This window comes from Bacillus rossius, assembly GCF_032445375.1.
Source record: "Bacillus rossius redtenbacheri isolate Brsri chromosome 9 unlocalized genomic scaffold, Brsri_v3 Brsri_v3_scf9_2, whole genome shotgun sequence".
Classification (NCBI taxonomy): Eukaryota; Metazoa; Arthropoda; class Insecta; order Phasmatodea; family Bacillidae; genus Bacillus; species Bacillus rossius.
The window spans coordinates 15133306-15157475 of NW_026962013.1; the positions used below are offsets into that span (position 1 = coordinate 15133306).

Consider the following 24170-nt stretch of genomic DNA (forward strand, 5'->3'; position numbering starts at 1 on the left):
GAGTACACGCGATATTAATTCATACAAAGGCGAAACAGAAATATAGTTTACCAGCTTTTGTTCCCGTCGTTGATGGATCAGATTAGATTTCGTTACAAAGCTTTCTAGTGCACTCAGCCGTTGGAATTTTTTCACTTTCAATATCTGGTCACCGCAACGCATAAAACCTCATACCCGTGACATAAAATAAAATACTAAAATGCAAATAAAATTAAAAAAAAAACACAATACACATTGTTTAAAAAAAAATTAATAAATACTTACAGTAGTTCTCGTGGTTGGAAAAATATTTCGAGCTATATGGACTATATTAGCACAGGGACAGATAGACCAGACTATATTTGTATTGAAAAACTTCCAACATCAAAGACAAAGTTCCCTTACAAGTGTATTTTAATAATTATATTTGAATATAATATAGCTTAAAGTAAAAGAGAATTCACAAATACAATAAGCTACACTGGACGACTACTGAGAGGAGACCATCAGCCGTGTCCTTTGAATGCCGTATGTGTGACGTTTCAGTGTGAAAGTATCTTTGATAAATAAAGTTTCCCAAATATTCATTTCTTTAAAGCAAGTTATAAAATGTGCATCCTTTTGGATGAATGTGCGTCCAAATTCACCGTGTGCATGTATAGCTTTACCATGTAGAAGTTTAGCTGTGATGATGAGTCATGTCTGCTGGCCGGGAGTGTGAAACTGTAGCTTGAAACTGTTTCGTGTGGAATTTATCAGCAAGCTGTGAACTGATAAAAATGATCGTGTTGCCGGGCGAAACAGCACTCTATCTAAAGAAGAATCTTGCACAGCTGCACTCGTAGCGGCTTCAGCAGTTCGCAATAGAAGTGCAGCCATGAACTTGGAAGCTGTTGACTCGTGTACATCTGGCGAAGGGCTCAGAAATAAAGTAAGTAATAGAAAGTACAGCTATTCTGAAAAATAAATCCCACTAGCTCTCTAAATTTAACCTAAGATTTACGTAAGAAATTTGCAATTAGATATGCACTAAAAGTCTTTCGTCTCCAGGACACCGCATCTAAAAACTTTAAGTTCCGTAGGGCTTCAAAAATACTTAATTGGATTTCGTATATGCATAGAGTAATTGTAAGTTCAGCCAATCATCCCTTCTAAAAGTACACAGACATTTTTTTTTTGATGAATAAAAAATAGAGCCAAAAAAGAGCGTATGCTTGTTGGTTCGTCCCACCCACTCTAGCGCCGCGGAATAGCCTGCTCCTTTGACACCGGGACACAGGAAATTAATAATTAACACTGTACGCAGGTCTGTCGTCACAGCATTCTCGCCATGTTGGTTCACCCGGGAAGTTAGACTTTTATAATAACTTCCGTGGCTGGGAAACCGACGAAGAGGCACCAATCAGAAGACCAATTATTCTAACCGCCCCAACATCGTCACGGACATTTTTGACGGACGAGGGTTCAAAGTATAAACCTTACTGGAGCGTGAGCTACGTCGCTGCACTTATTATAAATATTGTTAAAAAAATCCACAGAAAGTATTTTTTATTGCCACTTTCCAAAACGTTTACTCCAACCAAAACAACTATTTTTACGACTACTCATGGTTATTCCTAACCAAATCAGTAGACGTAAAATATTTACACTGCCTTTTTTTTTAACTAGGCATAATTCACAAAAGAGTAATATTAAACTTTTACTTATATTTTATTTTAATGCAAGAAGAAATAAATGGTAATGATGGCTTTCCTCAATCCCCAGCTCATAGAGAAGGGCATAGAGAACAGCACAGACATACTTCGGGTGGCGTGTGATAGAAAGTCACTCTAAATTTGAAATAAATTTGAATTGAGCAAAATTTCATTGAAAAACATGTGGAATCTGTAAATGTCTACAGATTATTCTAGTAAATCAGGGATTTACACTAATTTAACAGTGAGTTATTTGAAATTATGCCCATAGTCCCACCAAATACCACTGGTTTAACGGTCAGTGACAGCTATGTACCAGCATTTTCAGTCACTTTCATTTTGTGATTTAAATAACTTCATCGGATCAAAGCGTACGTCAGTTTGAGATAATTAGAACGGGATCTGCGACGTGTGATGTGTTCGCATTAATAGTAAGTCAAATTTAAGCTTGCTGTGTATTTTGAGTTATATGAGAATAGGGCCAAAACCATTTTTTTTTAATATCTCGAGACACTGCCTTGAAAAACAAATAACGAAGGAAAACTCTAAGTACTTAGGTGGATTATGTTTCTCTTATATCTTTATATTCATGAAAAACTAAATAACTAACGAGGTAATCTATAAAAATTCCATTACCTTAAGTAAACACGAGCATAGCCTAACGCGATCGTCATTGTAAAATAATTAGCCAGGCAGTGTTTCCGAGGAGGCTACTTTACATATTTCCCCCATTATTTTTTTTTTTTTTTTTTTTTTTCCCCCGTTTACTGTGGGTCGGGGCAGCAGCTAACATGTTTTCGCTGTCGAAGCTGGTGTAAACATCGTCGTGGATGTGCAGGTTTCAGTTCCCAACTCGGCCGCCAGGTTCCGCCTAGTCTCCGCGCGTCTGAGCTGTCGCCGCGCCGGATGAATATACAGTATATGTATTCAATGCTCGTGCTGGCGAGTTGAACGCAGGGGAGGAGGAGGAGGGGGAGAACATCTTCAGAAGTGAAGCCCGGCGGATCTTCGACCGTCGCCCGGCCACGTGTGCCCTCGTTGCTGAAGCTCTGAAACTGAAACTGAAACTGCTCGCGACGGCCACGCTGATTTGGACAGTTCTGTTTTTTGTAGGGCGACTTTCGTCAATTTCCCATCTGGCTGCCAGCCAGCCTAGACTTAAACTAAGAAAGGAGAAAAGTATATAGCGCCTATTAATCACCGTGTACATCCAACACTCGGCACTGCCAGCCAGAGCATGCCACTCTTCGGCAGGGGCAGCCTCAACGGTGTAGATTTGCACTGAGGCGTGAACAAGTACTTGGTCGGACGACACTGCTACTCTACGCCATATACGCCTAGTCATGCTGGGGTTAGCCATGCGTCGTATTGAATCGTGTGCTAAGCTTGAGGATTGGCCAGCCACGGCTTCAATTGAACTATGGTATTTGTGGCCCAGGTAAAACCTGCATAGACACAGGGGAAAACACTGGGCATGCGGGACGTCGAAAATCTCTCAAATATTAAAAAAAAAAAACTTTCGATGAATTTTGAAGGAAAAAAAATCGCTTCGTGGTGTACACGGAACTCTGTACCTCTCCCTCGTCAAAATTCCAGTGTACAGTGAATTTTCATGGCTATACACCTTTCCGTCTCCGCGCTATACGAAGAACAGAAATGCAGACGGTCAACGTCAACGTCTTTCTTTTTGATGTATTGTATATTTAGCGATGGCTACCAGTGTTGTTGCTCTCGCCGGCGCCTCGCTGTCCGTCCAGCGCTGTGACGGGCCGCGAAGAGCTAGCTCTCGCCACAGCCCGCCGCTAATTCGCATAATTTTGTTTGTGCGGTCCAACCCCAGCGCCCAATTCGCGCCTAATCGGGGAAGTCGTGTCCCCCCTCCCTCTCTCCCCTAACAGCTCGTGGCCGCTGCTTCTCTGCGTCGCCTGTCCCGCCCGTCTCTTTTCACGGGCAGTCGGGGGTATTGCCGCAGGCCGACTGATGATGCAGTTACGTCACTCATATCGTGACGCCGAGTTAGCCGACGATCTGATTATCAGCGTTACATGCTTCTGTGTTTCACTTCCCCACCCCCCGCCCCCCACCCCGGTCCGCCTTCCTTTTTTTTTATTCCTCTTTCGTAATGAGAAAATAGAATTTCCCTTCTTTTTAGTTCGTGGTCGGTGGACGTGAATGTGAGGAAATTGACGATATTCGTTTTGCGGTTGGCCGCCTCGGTAACAACGTTTTGAACAACGCGCCCCACAGTAATGCCGTTTTGCGGTGATTTTCCGCCGGTAGCTGTGGGTAGGCTTGAGTCGAGCGATCACACGGAGGCTGTCGTACTAATTAAGATTATTTTTTTCTGATTCAAAATGCATGGCATAATGAGTCGTTTAATGTCACCGTTGCCTGACATCCTAAACAAATTTAAATTGTTCGAGTGTGAAGACTGCATTAAAAAAGCTTTTTTTTTTTTTTTTTTTAACTTTAGAAAGATCTACATCTGAAATATGCATTAATCTCAATACTGAGTTAATAGTTAGGTACATGATGCTACAACTGGAAGCTCTGTCACCGCGGAAAACATAATTAGTAATTGCTTGAATGTAAGCAGACTGTGCTCGTTTCTCGTACATCTTAAGCGCAAGCAGAATCGCTGCGTGCACAGCGAGAAGAGATCCACCTACTTGTCGGCTTCGGAACGGGCGGCACGGTGAAAAGGCTTGGATGTATGTATTTGTTATTCGTTGCGAGCCAGCCGCTGAGTTTGGGCTGCTCGCACCGGACAGCACGCGAGTGCACGTAACAGGAGTTGTGTGGTGCTGGGGCGAAGGCTCTCGGAGACGTCCGCCAAGTTTCCCGCTCGGGAGGCATCCCGGGTCGGACCCCGGCGGGCAGGCCAGTCTACTATTGTGTAGCCTTCTCTGAAAAATTATGGACAATAGTGGGGGTAAAAAAAGAATTAAATCTTTTTAGCTTGTATTTTAAAGCGCTGGTCAGTAACTATCGATTTCAAAAATTTAACATACCTTCAAAGATTTCGATGTTTATATTATTGCGCAATTTAGTCGGAATTCGATCGTTAGCGTTTACAAAACAGAGTAAAGTGTAATACGTCAGGAAAATATCAATGTTTATTATTATAAATTAGAAACTCCAACGTCGAAATGTAATTTTTAGGTTGGCTTGAAAATAAAAGTTATTTTAAAGAAATTGCTTTTGTAAATATTTTGCTTTTTCCGGGGAGAGTCTATCAAACCCTTTTTGTTTTTCCTCTGGGAACTACTCCATACCCTTCAGTCCCTTTGATATGGTCGTTTTTTGAGACATACCTAAGGCCCTTCTCCGCGAGTGTGACCGGCGGGACTCGGGACTGGGGACTCGGGGGAGGCTCCCGCGGCCCCAGACGCCGATCGCGACTGCGCGGGCGGCGATAACTTGTGGGGGAGGGGCGAACTGAATAATGTATTCCCCCCGGAGCGCCCGAGGGACGCCCGCGCCCCGAGAATTTAATCAGAGGCGCGTCCCTTGATCCTCCCCTCGCCGGCACGAACGGCCTTCATTCATCTCTGCAGCCGCGAGCAATTCGCGCCGGCCACACACTCGTCCGCTGAGTACACAACCCGGCCACTTCCCCCCACGTCTTGTTTGTTCGCCGCCGCGTGCGTCTGCAGTTCTTCCTCCCGTTGCAACAGAAACTAACGTACATGTTGCGGGTGATGCTAGAATTACCCGTCCAGTGTTGTAAGGTTAAGTCCGAATATCAACTCCAATAAATTGTGAATCTGGCGATCACCCGTGAGTGTGCACTAAGGTCTACCCAGCGCCGGCTGGGTAATGTTAGGTGTTGCGTCATTTTTGAGCACGTCAAGTTAGTCAGTCAAGCTGTCAGTGAAACTTAAGTTATCAATCAAACGGGTTTACTGAGCCAGCGTTGGGTAGACCTTGGTGATCATGGGTAAGCGCCGAAAATTCTAATTTTTTTTTTCAGTTATTATTCGAACTTTATCCAACAAACTTGGGTAATTCTAAGTTAACCTGGGTGAATCTAGGTTTACTTCTTCTTGTAGCATTACCCGTAACATGTATCTATATCAGTACCTCAGAAGCATTGTACACTTTTTTTACTTTTGGGAAAAATGCACTTTTAAACACAAACTTGACCACTGTTTGACGGTTTTTTTTATATTGGCATACAACACTAAGATCTACGATATGTCGGAAATTCACATTTTTTAGTAGGTTAAATAAGTAAGGTACTATTTAAAATTATTTAAACTACTCTCATGAAAAATTATGGTTTATGTGACATGTTATTATGCCTCCGAGGTACAGATATATGTATATTATTTTTATTTAGATGTAAACAAACTAACAAATGTTTGTCACATGTCCACACTTATATGTTCAAAAGAATGTATGAGTTTATTTTAAATTTAAGTTACGCCATGCAATTTTAATAACTACGTGTATCTTTTTTTTTTTTTTTAAAGCAAAATTCGCCGTTGGAAAGTTAATTGCATTCATATAACCCTAAGCTGAATTTATCTCGGCAGAAATAATGTTCCGTCGGGGAAATGCTAAAACCACATTCAGTGTTACGATAGGGCCACTACTTAGTTTAAAAAAAAAGGGTCCCGGCGGGAAAATTTTATACTGCAAATTGGAACCCAACCAGCTTGATGCTGGTTCAATTACTAATTTGACGAGGAAAGAGAAACAAAGAAGATTAAAACCTTTTTTCCTTTCTTTTTTTCGATAAACAGGAGGTTGAAGAGTGCAATATAAGATATGAATCATAATCATGGAGCTTGAAGTAGAAAGTTCCGAGTTTCTATTTTCACAAAGAAAGATTTTGATTTTCCACATAAATCGTTTTAAAATTATCCTCCCACTCCCCCATTCGATCACGCTTGTCTCCCAGTTACACAAACTCCTGTTATTAAAAGTAGTCAATTTGTATTTACGTAAATTTAAAAATTGTTACAATTCTTGTTTTCCTGAAGGAAAAAAAATGTCGAAACGGAATTCAATAAATATATTATGCTTTCAGCAATGTCAAATTTAATTTATAAATTTTATGTGGTGTATTTTGTAAAACAAATGTTAGTGTTTTTCTACCATTGAAGATTTAGACAAAGAGGGAGTGTAATTTTGTCTCAAGAAACAAGTTGCACCGTGAAAATACATCTCGAAGTTTGATATCCATAATCCCTGGGCTGGTGTTTGCTACGTCTACTTGGTGCTGGTTTCATTGCTTCTCAAAGCTGCAAAGCTCATAAACGTGCCCAAACTTACCTTAAAGTTTATACTCTGAGTTGACGCTTGGATTCACAATGTTTACTAGTTGCAGAGAGAGAGAGAGAGAGAGAGAGAGAGAGAGAGAGAGAGGAAGAGGAAGATTTTGTGTGTTCTGCCCTTGGTTCTGGGTTAAGACAGCGGAATGTACATGCAAATAATGCACAGGTATTTCACAATCAGTTCACCACAATGTTTTTGAGAGATCAGCCTTTTGGAAATATTATTTTCAAAAATATATAACTTATATTAGTATTTGGTATGTATTACTTACGTACTCGAGTTTCCGAGTACCTTTATTTTTCATTTTAATCAACAAGAGGATTTTTTTTAATACTTACACGCCACACTCTGCTTGCTATCCCTTGGTTATTGCAAATTATAACGTTTCTAGTCTTCGATTCTGAACTAAACTGTTTTATGTTCACTGTTCATTGGGAAATCTCATCGGCCAAGCTCGGAGCTCGCTAGATGAATCACAATACCACGCAGTTCTCTCGAGTGTGTTGCACAGTTCGAGGACGCTTTAAGCTGCTATACTCGTGGGTCTACGCGATAAAATTTTCTGGATTGAATGCTAAGCTGTAATATACAAGCTTACAATTATTTATTTGCAGCGATAACGGTTTTTTTTTTCAGTTTCTTATTTTGTATTTTGTTAGCACAATTATTTTTAATGGGTATTTTTCAGTTATCTTGAAGAAAAAAAAGTATTTAGTTTTAGGGTACGAATTCATTTTTATTTTAAAATAATTATTGTAGGCAAAGTTTCGATTAAAGTACGATATCTACTTTAATCTTGAACTCAAACAAATATCCCTACATTTTGATTAAAACTTTAAATGTTTAACAAACAAAATGTTTGTATTCTTTGATAAATTTTTGTAGCGAATCAAGGATGTGTTGCTAAGTGTGGAACAAGCATATTAAGAAAAGCATAATCATAATATTTTTGATATCCAAGCACCTCCTTAAATAAAATAACAAAATGAAGGATAAAATAAACACATTGGCAAATGGCTGCTTCGCGTGTTAGAAGGTAAACTTTGCAGATTATGGTTAAAGAATGTGTGCAAGTATGCGAAGTGAGCGAGTGTGCTATAGTGCAAACATGCCATCGAGTGGTTCACTCCTAATCGTCGCACTTTTCGTTGCCCTGTGGACGTTGCGCTCTGACGTGACGAGATGAGCTGCGAAGCACTTGCAACCGTTCCCGAGCCCCGAGCCCCGTTGCCCGAGACCCGAGACCCGTGACCCGTGACCCGAGACCCGAGACCCGAGACCCGAGCCCCGTTTCCCGAGCCCCGAGCCCCGAGCCCCGAGCCCCGAGCCCCGAGCCCCGAGCCCCGAGCCCCGAGACCCGAGCCCCGTTTCCCGAGCCCCGAGCCCCGAGCCCCGAGCCCCGAGCCCCGAGCCCCGAGCCCCGAGCCCCGAGCCCCGAGCCCCGAGCCCCGAGCCCCGAGCCCCGAGCCCCGAGCCCCGAGCCCCGAGACCCGAGACCCGAGACTCGAGCCCCGAGCCCCGAGCCCCGAGCCCCGAGCCCCGAGCCCCGAGCCCCGAGCCCCGAGCCCCGAGCCCCGAGCCCCGAGCCCCGAGGCCTCCTGAGACGTCGCACTGTTCGCAGGCGGCGACGAGGCCTGTCCGCCGCCGGGGACGGCGCCCTGCCGCCTGCACATCACCAGCAGGGGTCGCGTGGCGCTGGACCTGAGCCCGGGGCCCGCCGGCGACCCGCACGCCGCCCCCGAGCCGCCCCCGCCCCGTGGCGCCGCCGCCGACACCGCCGACAGCATCGAGAAGGTACGGTCGCACACCTCAATCCAGTCGCCCCAATACTTCCTTTTTATATCCATGTTTTAAAAATATGAAAATACATTTTTGAGTTCCAGACATTTTTTCTTTTCAAACCGCCATTGCGATATTGCAAGTAATGTGCCATTTTAACAATTGGTGAGTTTTATGTTAGCTAGATTTAAAATCCTGAAAGAAAAAAAAGCTTTACGATTAGACCTTGGCGGATGATGAGTCGTTTGAACTTCAGCCCGAGTATTATCTTTCTTGGAAAAAGTTTTTTTTTTCTCCGGAAATAGGCAGATGACCGATAAGCACGATACCGACTCTCATTTTGCCGATAAGTTATTTCACCGATAGTCGTTTTTCCGACATTTCGGTCAAATGACTTTCGCTCTATTGACTGCTACACTTATCGATTGGGTATGAATGACCTATTTTATGTGTAGCTAACCTAACCTAATTAACCTGACCAACCGTCCACACTATTTTACAGTTTTGTTTTTGTTTTTAAACGAAGCCAGCCAATATAACGTAATCAACCAATGTTTCGATTTTATGTTATTTTTTATGTATGTAACCTATTCAACCATTAAAATTGTTAAATACCATAAAATTATTTTACAAACCACTATTCATTTTAACAGAATTATTTTTAAAAATGTCAGGAATGAAAATGCATTTTCATAACTTTATTAGCTTTATAGGGATGTGTACTTGGTAGTTACCAAATATTTTATTGTATTGCTACAAGTCGGCTGATATACAGTACACTCCGTTCAAGATAAGCTTCACGTTTCTGACAGGTGCTTTGGAAAACATTTAGACTTTGACATCAGCATATTGTGACATATGAAACAAAACAAACACATATTCATGTAGCACCAGATTAGCTTATTATGTAACAGTAATTGTTTGTTAAATTTATGAGAATGTTCGATGAAGCACCTGTAACAAAAAGTGACACATTATCGTGAACAGAAAGTACAGTTTATAACACGCTGCTATGGAACATCAGAATGAATGCTGAGTGTCCATATTGATCACAATTTGGAAGAGTATAAATACTTGCTTCTTGATATAAATCAGTAGCTTTATGTGTAGGTATTGTTACATGTGGGAAATACAATGCCGGAATGATATTTCTATTATTTTCAGTTTTATTTATCAACTAATATTTACACTATCAAATAAATTATAACAGTTTTAATGTCTGTCCACATATTGATCACATCTTCGTAAGTCCACTCTTCAGTCTTCCCACGGGAGCTCGGCTCGACAAAGGCTCTTTCTACTTTCCGTCTCTTACCAGGCACCTGTCTCGCACTACTCACAAACAAACCCTGCTCTGATCCTCGATGCTCCTATCTTCGCTCACGGAGCCCGTTGCTTGTCGCCCGATACCGCTCGCCAAGGGGGGTCACTTCACGCTTCTCCTCTCTCCGAGGATTCGCCGGACTCCCGTCACTCTCACTCTCCCCGCAGGTCCGCCTACCTGCCAAGTCCCGACCTGGAAAGGTCTGTCGTGGCCCTCCGAGGTGTCGCGTCGCCAGAACCCGCAGACTTAACCCTCGAAGCTTCGAGAACAGCGGCGCCCTGGTTATGCCACTTCACGCGGACGGGGGCTCTGGGAGCGCGGCGAACCTTCGAGAGACAGGTAGAGACGCACCGTCAGAGGGACGGCTGCTACCTGCATCGCGCCCCTCCCGCCGCCTGGCCGGCCAGCCTCGTCGCTAGCCGCGTCGCATCAGTGTTGCACCGGAATATAGTGTTCAATCGAAATATTTAATTGTTAAAACTACTGAGTATCAATGGAATTTCACTGGAATAATTCTTAAAACTGCTCCACGCAGCATCTGAATGCAGTAGTACCAACAATTTTCCATGAAGTTCCACTGTTTTGGAGTAGTTACAGTTTAATGAAATGTTGATTTTATAATGTACACTAGTCTATATCCTCGCGAAAAAAAAAAAAAATAACAAATAATTTCCAAAGACTTTTTGTTTTGTAAAATTACAGAATTTTTGCAGCGCGGAAACCCTTCCACCCATTTCCTTACCCCTCTCCCTAACCTCTCACGATACACTAATCTGGCGTGACACGTGTTTACCCTCTGGCGCAGCCGGTGTACGAAAGGTTTATGATCGCGACTAAATGTATTGCTGTCATTGCTAGGACGCCAAATCCTTGTTGAAAATGATAAGTGAAATTTTCTGCATTGAATAATTTATTCCTCACGATCAAAAATGTTCAAAACACTAAAGTACAAGATGGTGCAATGTTGAATATATTGATGTATTGTATTTTACGTGATATGGTTAATAATTTCAGTTTACATTTTTTTATGTGATGCATTTTAAGACCTGATTTATTTGGATTAGTTATCTTTAGGAAAATATTATAATGGACGTGTTTTTTTAACGCTGTATTGAAGTTAAAATTCTGTGTAGAAACGTCTGAACGTTGGAGGACAAGTTGGTGGGACCATATAAAATTTCATATTATGTATACATAAAGAGCAATACTTATATAAAGTAAGTTCTATGTATGAAAAAGAGAAAAATAAACTTTGAGCAAGTAAAGTGACAGTGATAGTTGAAGGAAAAGTTAACTTTAAATTTTTTAGTTAGAATTTTATTTTTTTCTGATTATAAATTTATTGAAATTAATGTTGTCGGATTTTCATCTATACAAATACCCAACGAATACTCAACAAATACACAGTAGCGTTAAATTCGTTTCCCGTATGAGGCAACTTTTCTGACAGCAAATTATTCATTCGTTATATAAACGAAAATGGCAATTCCCGTGCTTCATTATTATTACTTATTGCCAGCACCTTTTCAGCTGGTTTTCTTTTATATGTGCGTTCTTTGCGTTTTGACTCTTTCTCCCTCTCTTCCCGCAAGCAATTCTACGCATCTGGCCGTTTCGACAAGCTGTCGTAAAAGGCATAGAATTTATCCCCGTATTGTAAACCTTCCTATACACACGACGACTTCATTCTGACTTCTGAGTATTATAATTTTGGTCAAACTCGTCGAAGACTTACATATGTTTGTAGGTAAAACTATTGTAAATTGTTCTTGTTAGCCCGCTTACAACATCAAAGTAGATTCAAATACTAAACTAAGGTTTTCGTAATTGATTACTAAAAAAAAGTATCGTTTACTTTAGCTGATTTACGTTTCTGAGCTTATAAATCCTAATATTTTTTGCATATTATTTGAAACTAGTAAGATGTCATTATAAACTAAATATTTTTGTTACATGGAAGGAAGTGGCGCAGTTGTGTGACACGATGTTTGCTCGCGGGTTCGAATCCCACAAAATCACTCCAAGCAAATGCTGGGATAGTGTCTTACAATAGGCCATAAAACGAAATTTAAAATATATATATCTATAAAAAAATTTCTGTCCTAAAAACTTGTAGTTTGTATACATGCCATTTTATTAAGTTTTCTCTTCCTCCCCCCCCCCCCCCTCGCTTTTTTATTTCTCACGACCGGCCGTTAAAAATTCACAAATGTTTTAATTGTGATTTATATCTTGTCTTTGAATTCTGGCAGAATTCCTTCTTCGTATTTACTTACGGGCTGTGAAAATATTTTCATATGCCAGTAGTATTTTAATATCAAGATGTCGATGAGATAGCGCGAAAGCTAGTTGTCGTTCACTTGTAAATTTGGTAGTTCAAAAAACTTTATTCTTTCCTTTTCATTTTATAATGTTTAAATTAAAACATCTCCCAAGTGATTGTACGCTGAAACATTTTTTTTTTTTTTTTTTAAATAGGATGGTATAAAACCGTTCTCGATACGAAGAGGATGTTCATATTTCCCCTGTGTTTTATCCGACTGTGAGGAAACATTAAAGTAATATTTTTTACGTCTGTCCCGTATATTGGCTTTCTTTACATTTTTTTCTCTTGAGTTTTGGTGTTAAAAAAAGATAAGTAATAATAATGGGCGATTGTACTTATGTACGCGCATTAGAAGTTATACTTAGCGTGATAAAAAAAGAACTTTAATTTTGTATGCAATTAATTACAAATATAATAATAAAAGGACTGGATTTATATTATAAATACAGTTCTTAAAGTATAAATTCAATCAAATTAAAACATTTAAATAATAATTGAACATTAATATAAACTCCGGTTTAATATTATTTAATTTAGTAAAATAAACTAAATTAATTTTTATTATTTATTAAAGAATAATGTTATAATTTATAATGCAAATAAATTATACATACGGGAACATAACATCACAAACACTCCAATGAAAACGGCCAGGAGACTACTAAACCTTTCATAGATACTCCCTGCAAACAACAATGGAAGCTTACAAGCAACCTGACATCGTTATACATACGGGAACATAACGTCACTAATATAAATACGCTTGAAAAAGCTTATAAACACAATTTATATCTCTAGTATTCACAATAAATAATTTTTTTTATTTGAATGTATCATCTTTTGTAAGTAGTTTTTTTTCTTCAAAATGACGCGCGTGCCTCGTAAAAATAAGTCTAGTCATTTTTTCATAACGCGCCTAAAGAAGTATATTTTCAAAAATACTGTTTAATTGAAATATTGTGCAAAACTTGATTTCATCGTCATAAATAAATGTTAAGTATTTATAGTGGGTCTATTAATGTTTTAGCTTGTGTAGGTAATATTAAACTTTAAAAAAAAAAAAAAGCCTTGTGCGCTTCTGACAGTTTTGTCTCATATTACCACATAATGTAGGGATTAAGCCCGTAAAAAATAACTGTTATTAATGTTTATTAGCTGATGTTATAAAATCTGGCATGTCTAGTAAGGAAATGCGATAAAATATGTAGGTACTTACTGAAACATCAATTTTAGGTACTAGCATGCTACTTTTGTGTAGTGAACATAGGTCTGTAGATTTTAATTTCACTAGCGCAAGCTCTTCATTCTATGAAAATCGAACTTCAAAAAGTGTCATAAATAAAGATGACGTAAGGACAAGGATTATTAGCCTGTAATTTATTCAGGAAAAAAAAAAGTTATGTTTACAATAACAAATTGTTGGAATGTAGCTTGTATTTGAAGCTCGCATATAAGTGGGACATTATTTTATGGTAAAGACTGTGGCATCAGTAGTTAAAACGTAGAAGTATATAGTTATAAAAATTTTACTAGGTCCCACCGAGATTTGAACTCGGATCGCTGGATTCAAAGTCCAGAGTGCTAACCATTACACCATGGGACCGTTTGTTCAAAGTGTCTGTTATATTGTTATATATATCCTATTATTATGTAATACGTATCTATTTTATAATATACGTAAAATGAAACCCAATAGTGAGTGGCTATGATGTCTTATCTTCATGCTACGTGGCGGAGGTTATGGGCGTGTTATGGTTTCTTGTAGTTGTCACGGTGTAGATAGATGGCAGCACTAACTCTTTTAGTATAGTTAATGAAAACTAGTTTAAGATTGGCAATGATGACTCCGTGCTACGTGAGGAAGGTTGTGAGCGGGCCACGGTTTGTTGTAGTTGTCACAGCGGGAACAGATGGCAGCACCAGCACAGCTACGATACGATCGATATATCGTTGCAAGTTCGAGATTCCAAGTAAACTCACAGGTCACGGAGCGTTTGTTTTTGCTGGAATCTGTCACTTCTGAGTAACAGACGTTTCACATTCATTAATTGCGTGTTGAACTGTAGACTGTAGTTAATGATAATAAAACTAATTTTGTCAAAACAAGGCAGATACATGACAAGTTATAGATTATTTTAGTTTTGATTTGTGATTTGTATGTCTTGACACGGGAAGGTTTACAAACATTTTTAAGAGCAAATATTTTCTCGGTTACATATTACTTTATGAGACACAATTACATAATAAAGTTCTTTGGCACGAGAAGTTAGGATTATTTACGTTTTATGTCTGACTTCGGTTATGATTAAAAGGGTTTAGGAATAATGTAGCAGACTTCGATGAAAATTTTAGTTGGTTTCTTAGAGTGATAATCAGTTTAAATTAGAAATTAAACGCAATTAAAAACGCATCTACAATTACGAAGACTTTTTAAAAAAAAAAAAAAAGAGTTTATAAGGTTCGTTCACGTTTAGTGACTTTATCGGAGCTTATTCATTCCAAAATATTTTATAACAACTTAATTGCTTGTCTAAATGTGATAATTTTTTATACACGCTTAAAATTAATCAGTTATACGATTGCCTATTTCATTCAGCAATAATAACTTTTTACAGAAATTTGTCATTTTACTGAGAAAATTTTAAAATCCTTTTAAAATTATTTAATTTAGTTATGCATAAAATATAATATGGGTTTAGTGCATATTATCTTAATTTAAGAGTCAGCATTTCCGTCATATTGAATTTTTTTTTTTATAATTTAATATTTTATGAAGACACATTTTCTAACATGGATCCATACAAGTAAAATAGTATCCATAGCTTGGCAGTGAAAAAACACAAAATTAGCTTTGAGTGACAGTGTGACAATGACGAACAAGGCTAATATTTCCCTGACTTTTTTTAAAATATAATTATAAGTAACATATAACTATGGAAAATACATATGCAGCGCGAAAAAGTAACAGAAAGTAATTTGCATGACATATATAGTGAATGAAGCATCCTTAAAAATTTAAATAAAACAAGAATAATGACATTACATATTCAAGGATTATTCCAGCCTTAAAAGGTACACATACTGCCATCTTTGATTTTTTATAATTTGTGCTATAGTTCCAATTTTGAGTTATTCATCCTAAATCTTGGGTATGATTTGGCATAATAATTATTTGTCTGGGTTTTACGTCTGATAACAGTCCGTTGTTTACTAATAAATTACAGTCTGAAACCGCACGGAGAAAATGAATGGGAGCAAGTGCAGCGTCATCATTCTAACACCGGTCTCGAATGTTCACACCAGAACGTTTCCCAGGTCAAGTCCTGTACCACGCCGAGCCATAGAATATAATAACTAAAGTTATGCTGCAATCCTTGGGCTAAATATTATTTATAAAAATTGGTTGTCTGTAAAGTCGGTTTACGGACGATAGTTTAACGTGACAACGTCATAACAAAACATTGATGAAATTATTGCATACTTTTATGAATAAAATTGAATCATTTTTATTGAACTATCACTATTTTGTATGGATACAAAGAAGGAGCGAAATGAAATCTACAATTTAATTGATAAATTTACTTTTATTTGCACTCATTAATTCAAATATATTTATTGCTTTAACGAAGAGATTATTTTAACTATAACTTTTATACATGTTTGTTATTTAGCTTCTTCCAATCTGTGTTATTCTGTTAAGGATAGGACGATGATAAGAAAAGTAGGAAACGAATGGGAGTGTTTCAAGTTTAATGTGCCTCGAAAAAGTCAAATCGATGGTTGTTCCAATCGAGTGGAAGAGAGATAGATGCGGCGCAAGCGTACAATGAGCGTAACTGGACAATGTGCGTAACGGGACATATTTTCGTGCGTGCAGCCGGCGTTCATCGATTTATTAGACGTTGTCACGTCAAAAGGAACAATATGGTGCATTTTAATTCCCCCTTTCTTTCCTTGGCATTGCTCTACTGATGTGCATACACGCGACCACCCCGAGTGCCCTGCAGTATCGATGGATGATGCCGGAACCACAATGGCGTGCCTGCGTGATGCAAAGATGGCGGTACGACATAAAAAATGTCGCGTTATAGCGAACAGACGGCTTTTACCCGCGCGACGACCAAAAATTAATACTGTTTATAAAAAAAGTTGTTTGCTGTTACACATGCACCAAACATAGAACAGCCATCAATGCTTGTAAGTTTTTTTTAATAGCTATATTTGAGGTAGTAATTTGTTTAATTCAAATTTTACATTCAATTATAAAAATAACTGCATGTAAACACATTTAAGAGATTTAATAGAAAATTTATTTTTTCAAAAACTTAAAAATTACAAGAATAATAATAGAATCAACAGTGCACCAAAATTCTGGCATGCCATTCATAAACGCCGCCCCCCGCGACACGATGGAAATAGAAAATATTTCTAATCAGGAATTCTGTCGCAGCCGCCATTGTTCGCGCTGACGTCGTAGATGTGTCGAACGTGATTGGTTAGAAATGTTCGCGTCGCCGCCGTCGCGCTATTGTGATTTAAGCATAGGGGGGAATGTCCCGTTACGTTTGACATGGTTACACTTGTAGGCTCCTTTTTTTCTCTTCAGAAATTCAACAGAATGAAAAAAAAAAGAATACGTAGACGCATACTTTTTGCATCATTATTAGCTAGCAAAGTTGAATTTTTCAAAAAAACATTTTTGTGTAGTTTCGATAAGGAGAACCAAATGGAATAAATAATGGAAATATTTTTGGGTTCAAAAGCAATAAGTACTTGTGGCTACTGCGTGGTACGTTTCATTTTGTAAAAGTTGAGCCACTGAAAAAAGTCGTCAAGTTTAACCGTGTGGACATACATCAACAAGTCGATGTTCAAAGAAAATTCAGATTCAAAGTTTTTGTTTAACATGATTGCACTTTACAATTCTGTGTGGTTACATGGGCACTCCAGTATTCATTGCTTTTTTGCCAAAATTACAAGAGGTTACATAATGTTATGTACATATAAAAAAACATTACACTAAAAATAAGAGGAAATTTTAAAAAACCTTTCGCGCCGTCGCGACTGCCAGCGTGTCGACGGCGAGAAGGCACAGAGTACAGGGTGGGGCACAAGCCTGCGAGCCGTCACTAGTAATTCGGCCGCCGAAGACTTCGTTAGCGTGTCATTCTGCACCCTCGCACCACGCGGATGAAATCCAATTTCGGGCTAGCTGCGTCGTTCCAACTCATTATTGCCCGACCTGCGTGCCATTTTTAATTTAATCCGTTTACCCGGTGATTAATCATCGCTCCTGTCGTGGAGCGAGAAGTGAGGCGAGACAGGCGCCTTTTTTTTAATCCCCCCTCGCCCGCCCCCTGCGAAAAATAAAATAGTTGGAAGTGTGCTTAGTCTATCGGTAACCAAATTTTCGGTGGGGAAACACTGCGAAGGTAATTGACTGTGAGGTTCGTTGAAGATCCTGATGGCGCGTGTTAGCTACGGGATTCCATCACGCTGCCATAATAGCATTCTAGCTTGGACGAAAGTTTGATCTTGCTGGGGAAAATTCGATCTTACCCTCCGTAATTCCCATATTATAGGATTTTTGCAAGATCCCCCCCCCCCCCTCCTTTTGTTCGCTTTACAAGAAGGCATTATTAAAAAAAAAATGATACTCGTTATTTCTTGCCGTTTTAATTTCGTTAAGTCTGTTTTAATAGTTGTTACCAGCCCGTGGTATGCGAGAAAGATAAAGAACTTATATATTTGCAATAAAATTGCTATCGGTTAAAAACATGTAGATATGTTGATTTCAAACATGGCAGGCAATACTGATTACAGTTATTACGTTAAAATTAAATCGATGTAGTGTTCACTAAGCCAGGGGATGTTTTGGAAATTGACTAATTTGATGTTAAAAGTTATTATAATTTTTGCAAAAATAAAAAAGTGCGTATTTTTTAACCCGTTGGGACACACTTCACTTTTGAGTCATGGATGATCTCGAAAAGGGATTTTTCTTGACTTTTCTCCCTTTTCCTCCTTCTCACACATCTCCTCCCAGCATCGTGATTGGTGTTTGTTTATCTGACTGTCGGGGATTGGAACCCGCCACGGCTTCGGCCAGTTCGACTAATCAGCCAGAGCTGCCAACTGTTACATGTGTGCACGGCTCGTCGTTAGCGAGAGCTTGTTGGGGTCCAGCGGTTTCATTAACTGCGGGGGTCGGTGGTATGCGTGCTGGGTAAAGGGACCCTGTGATCTAGGGCCGCCGGGTCAGGGGGGGGGGGGGGAGGTTGCCCTGTCACCACTACCTCTGATGGAGAAAAAAAAGTTGTTTACTCTGGCTTGACCAAAACTCTATCCGTTGCACAGCGTGAAATGCCTTGCATTCCACATGTGCAGGATGTCGGTCTGAAATTGTCTTTAAAGTTTCATGGTAGTGATTTATGAAATTAAATTAAGTTTTCCATTGCCTAATATCAATAAATCAAAATCGTACCTAAATGACAGGACAGCACAATCGAATGTTAAAAAAAACACATTAAAAACAAAAATTAAAACATGACTTTGCAATTTAAGAAAAACCCTAGCAGTCAAAATAACCATCGAACAAATGCCAGAGACAAAAATGAAACACACAAAAACCAGCTACATTCACAATAAACATCGATTATGACGGTAAATCCTTGTCAAATTAATGGCAATGAATGTAGTAAAATAGCTGCCCGACATATGATGATCGTGGTGAAAAAAACTTCGACTAAGAAATAAAACCAGACGTGACCAAACATCATAAGTAAAACACAATTCAAACAGGAAATAGAGCGAAACTAACAACGATTAAAAATTAACAGAAAAGTCAACACATGACATCGAGAATGTTTCTCTTACTTTAGGGAACGGATATATGCAAGAAACAATTAAGCATAGATAGCTAGCTAACTCGAATATAAATCCAAAGACTTAGCATAGATACTTAGCCAGGATTCGTAGCTTGATCGGGTTACTTTCTTGATTTCTAGCGTTGAGTTCGTTGTGTCGGTCCGTAACGATTTCGGAGCTGAAGAAATGTGAAGCCCTAATCAGTTTTTAAAAAAATCTACATTTACTGTTTGAGAAAATACATTCATCGATCCTTTCCAGCAAAAGCATTTTGAATAAACTAAATATCCAGCAAGTGAACTGTGAACAAACTAAATATTTGATATTAATAATGCCGCTGGATGCAGCACGGAGTAGAGCAATTCACAGTTAAACTTTATAAACGAAACGCACATTGAACCTAAATTACAGATTCACTCTTAGCAAAGTGTAGGACACTTAACGATTTAACTTTCAGGAGCCGCCATTTTGTGCAGGTGGCGCTGCAAGCGAGGAAACAGCAAAACAGCACTCGCGCATGCGCTTATCTAAAACTGTTTGAGTTACTCTTTAATTATGAAAAACCACACATAACTTAGAAACACACAACTTAGAACAGTCATAACTTAAAAACCTCGAAAAATCCATGTAAAACTTAAAACTGTCATAAGTTAGAACGACCATAACTTAGAAACACGCAACGCAGAATCACACAACTTAGAAACTCGTAACTTAGAAACACGCAACTTATAAAAATCTATCTTGTGTGTTTTTCTAAGTTAAGTGTTTCTAAGTTTTGAAAGCACTCCTTTAATTATTACTTTGAACCAACGTTCTACAACGATCAGTGGCGTAGCCAGGATTTGTGTATGGGGGGTGGTTTAGAAGCATGGCCCTCCGTCCTCCCCCGGTAAAATTTGGATTTTAAGGTGTAAAATAGTGCTATTTTAGCAGTTTCTGGTTCTTAAATTTAAATATTGTAATGGTAAAATTTTTATTAATTTTAATATGAAATTTGTTTGAGTGATGAATAAGAAATTAATTAAAGATTTGGTGCTAAAGGGGGGGGGGGGTTTAACCCCCAACCCCCTCCCCCCCTGGCTACGCCCCTGACAACGATTACAGTCGATACTCTTAAAATTGATTAACTGGGACGTTGTAAGTGCGTGATGAAAGCTGCTGCGCGGCGGGTGTGTCTGGAGTGTCGGCAGACGGCGGGCGGTGCTGTGGTGTTGCAGATGTGGATGTACTCGCTGGGCAGCACGCTGCTGGCGAGCCGTGCCTCGCCGGGCAGGTCCCTGCAGGCGGCCCTCGCCCGCATGACGCACCCGGACCCGCGCCGCCGCGCCTCGCTCATGGACCTGCTGGACGTGAGTGCAGCTGCCTGCATGCGAGTGGATTCCGCAGTGCCTTAATCGCGCTGTGATGGTCGGGGACACTGGACAAGTTGACGGTCAACTTGTTTTTTTTTTTTTTTTTTTTTTTTTTTACAATGCTCCGGAGAGCATAGCTCTGTTTTGGAACTGTACACACCACTTTGGCATAATATGACACATAATTTTTCATAACACAATTCATACAAATATAATAAGTTTCACAGGTAATAGCATTACAGTTGTACATTTAACACTTAAAATATTTATCATACATTTAACAATAAGATCTGGCACAAATAAAATAGTTAATTTAACACTTATTCATTATTCATTGTACTTAAAAAAAATTGCTATTTAATACAAACATCAATTACACTTTCAACACATAATATAGTTCTTATACATAATTTTGGTGATGCTTTTGGTCTATATGTAAATGAGATCAATTAGTAACTTATTTAAACTTAGTAACTTGTTTAAACTTATTTAGTAAAACATAATATATATTGAGGTGTAGTAAACTTACATTTCACAAGTTCATACCATACGTAATTCTGAAAATCTGATACCCAGCCAGCACTCACGAAAACGCAGACACATCATGGACACGAAGATTCGAAGTTTGAACTGGACAAAATTCTGGTATCTTGGCGTACCAGGACGGGAAAAAAAACCTGGTACCTGGTACCGATGAGAAAATTCTGGTACAAATACCAGATATCTGGTACATCTGGTAACACTGAGTTGACCTGGAGGTTGGTCGCGGGCCTGGGATCAGACAGGGAGGACCACTCCTTCGGCGAGGCTTGCCCTTTCTCTGTCGCGTGACACTTGGACTTTCCCATCCTCTGCTGGTCTTCTGGTGGTATGAGGGGGGGGGGGGGGGTGAGCTGCCGGCGATGACGTGGCCGGGAAGCCAGGGGGAAACCCCCGGGCGAAATGCTGGCGCATCACCCACCGGCCTACGAGTCTCCCCCAAGACAAGAGGCCACTCAGGTACTAGAGGCCGAGAGCCTGCGTCAAGGGCGCATACTTCGCATCGCAGGCATCGCACGGCGAGTCGCAGCAGCCAGCGAGCAGACGGCAACGTCTCTTTTGTTTATTTCATTCGTCAAAAGTAGATTACTTTGGAATTTAGTTAGATGTTATTACGTCATTATTATTTGTTGTGCATTTGGATATATCAGCTAGGTACCTGAGAACGGTAACAGTAGTATAGGATAGCCGGTCCGAGGACTGGCGCTGGCGCGTGGAGCCGGAGCCGGTGTCCGCCATATTGGATTGTGACGTCACGGCGGCCATCTTGGATGGTTGTGACCTTGACCTTTGACCTTGACCTTGAATTTGATCCTCAAAATGTGTCAAAATCCGTCAAAATTGGGCAAAATTTGCCCAAAATTCCTCAAAATTCGCCAAAATTTCCATTTCTGTGAAAAAAATTCCGCCAAAAAATCTCAAAAAATTCCACAATTCAAAAATTCCCGTTTTCGAGAGAAAAATTCCCGTTTCGAGGGAAAATTTCCCGTTTTTAGTCCTTAAAAATCCCAGCGGCTAGAAATGTCCATATGTAGGCTTAAGCATCCATGTCTACAGCCTACGATAAGCCTCTGACGTCATCATGGATTATGACGTCACCGTTGCAATTTCCGTTACGGCCGCCATCTTTAACTTTTTTATTATCCGATTTTAATGAAATTTTTTTAAAAAATTAATAAAAAATTTACTTAATAAAATTTTAATAAAATACTTATAAAAAACAAACATTTACGACACGGAGTTCGAAGTCCTCGGTTCGAACCCGACGAGTGCAAAAAAAAATAAAAATGGCGACCGATCCTTCCCCCCGTGGTGACTTTTGGCAGACTGACACCCACCACTATTTTTCAAAGCATATATATCGTCACCTAGTATGACGTCATGTCCGCCATCTTGTCTTCGATGCTGGAGACCACCATCTTGTTTTCGGCCGCTAGAGTACGCTGACGCCATGTTAGTTTAACTCTTACCCGCTAGAGTGCAGTAATCATTTATTATTGCTGTGACACCCGCCATCTTGTCATTTGGACGCCATCTTGAAAATCCGTAATTATTTAGCTAGAAATTCGGGAAAAGTTCCAAAATTCATTAAATAAATCACTCATTAACTTACATATCGATTCGATCCACTCCTGTCCTTGGTTCGATACCCGATCGATACAAAACAACTTTAATTAAAAAAATACTAAAAAAGTGTTAGGTTTGAGAAACTAAAAACACCACAAGTTCTTTTAAAAAAAATTTTATTACATAAATTCAATACACTACTACAAGTACAAAAAAAACACTGACAAATTACCAAAGCCTTTTGGATACCTCGATTCAAACAGTCTTCTTGTTGTATGGTACTACAATTGTGTATTACATAATCCCGTAATTTCAAGTTTTTGATCTTCTCACAGTACGTGCAGTCGGGTGATGGAACACCGCTGGATGCTCCTTCCTTCATCAATGCCACTGGAACTGTTGACAACCATTGTAACACTGCTGACATGCTAACTTCTGAAGCCTTTGAGGTCTGCTCTGCAGAAGATGTTGCACGCGTCGAAATCTCCTACTGTGCTGAGAGAGCAGGTGTAGCTGTAGACATCGTTGTCATCGTGCTCTGCACTGATGATGGTAGACCTTCGATCCAGGTTGGTATATATAGTGGTAATGATGCCATCGAGTTCTCAAGAATAGCTAGATACCGGTCTATTATGTTATACAAGTCTAACTATACTCACACTTAACTTTCTCGGAGCATTTTTTATAATGAAGATGTAAGCTATCAAGACGTGAAATTAGTTTTTTGCACTTATTGCACTGAAATTGTATTCTTTTAACATTATTAGAACAACTGCTTCTTTCATGTCTGCGAGCATTTGAGGTGATAGTAAATGATGCATCACAGTATTTGCACTGACGCAATGTATGCTCTTCATTAGTTGAAGAATCCATTGCCGACGATGAAACTTCGGATGATGGTGGTATCACATCTGTTGAAATCTCTTCCAATGTTGACGCCGTCGTTGCCAACGGGATCTGCACCTTCTCCATCGTAGCTGTCGTCAAGGTTCCCGTAGACGATGGTACAACCTCCGAGTTCGACGTTAAAGACGGTAAAGATGCCATCGAGGTCTCAAGAACAGCTAATTGACACGACTTATGCACCAGAAGAAACAAACTAGGTGATCCTTACACCGCCGACGTCAGTAACAAACTGAGCGTCCTGCTGTCTAGGACTCGCTTATATACATGCACCGTATGGAATAATACGCTAGTCAAATCAAGAACCATTTACAATAATACTAAAGTCAAATCTACAAATTAAAAAAGAGGATCATTTGATCGAAAAAAATATCGATCTCTCCAATATACGCCAGGCTCCAAGAGCTACAATTCACGTCATCAGATCCATCTACATTTTGCTCCTATGCTTCAATTGATCATTAGCTGCAAGTGCTCCATCAGCTTCAACACGTAATGTACGCAATGTACGCGCAATACATGCAATTTACACGCAATAAATGTAATGATTACACAGT

The 24170-nt window shown here is 39.5% G+C and overlaps 1 protein-coding gene and 1 non-coding gene across 8 annotated transcripts in view; one reads left to right on the plus strand and one right to left on the minus strand.

The window, feature by feature from the left end:
* Positions 1–24170, plus strand: part of LOC134543313 (tyrosine-protein phosphatase non-receptor type 13-like) — a 369574-nt gene that overhangs the window by 247858 nt on the left and 97546 nt on the right. For all 7 annotated transcript variants that reach the window (XR_010076906.1, XR_010076907.1, XM_063388252.1 and 4 more), the window contains 2 exons: positions 8578–8750; positions 20470–20601. Coding sequence is in view for 5 of the 7 variants with exons in the window: in XM_063388252.1 (XP_063244322.1) it covers positions 8578–8750; positions 20470–20601 (305 nt within the window). In the remaining 2 variants the exon portion in view is untranslated. The remainder of the gene's footprint in view (positions 1–8577; positions 8751–20469; positions 20602–24170) is intronic.
* On the minus strand, positions 13917–13988 carry Trnaq-uug (transfer RNA glutamine (anticodon UUG)). Its single transcript has one exon. It is a non-coding gene; the product is annotated as a tRNA-Gln (tRNA).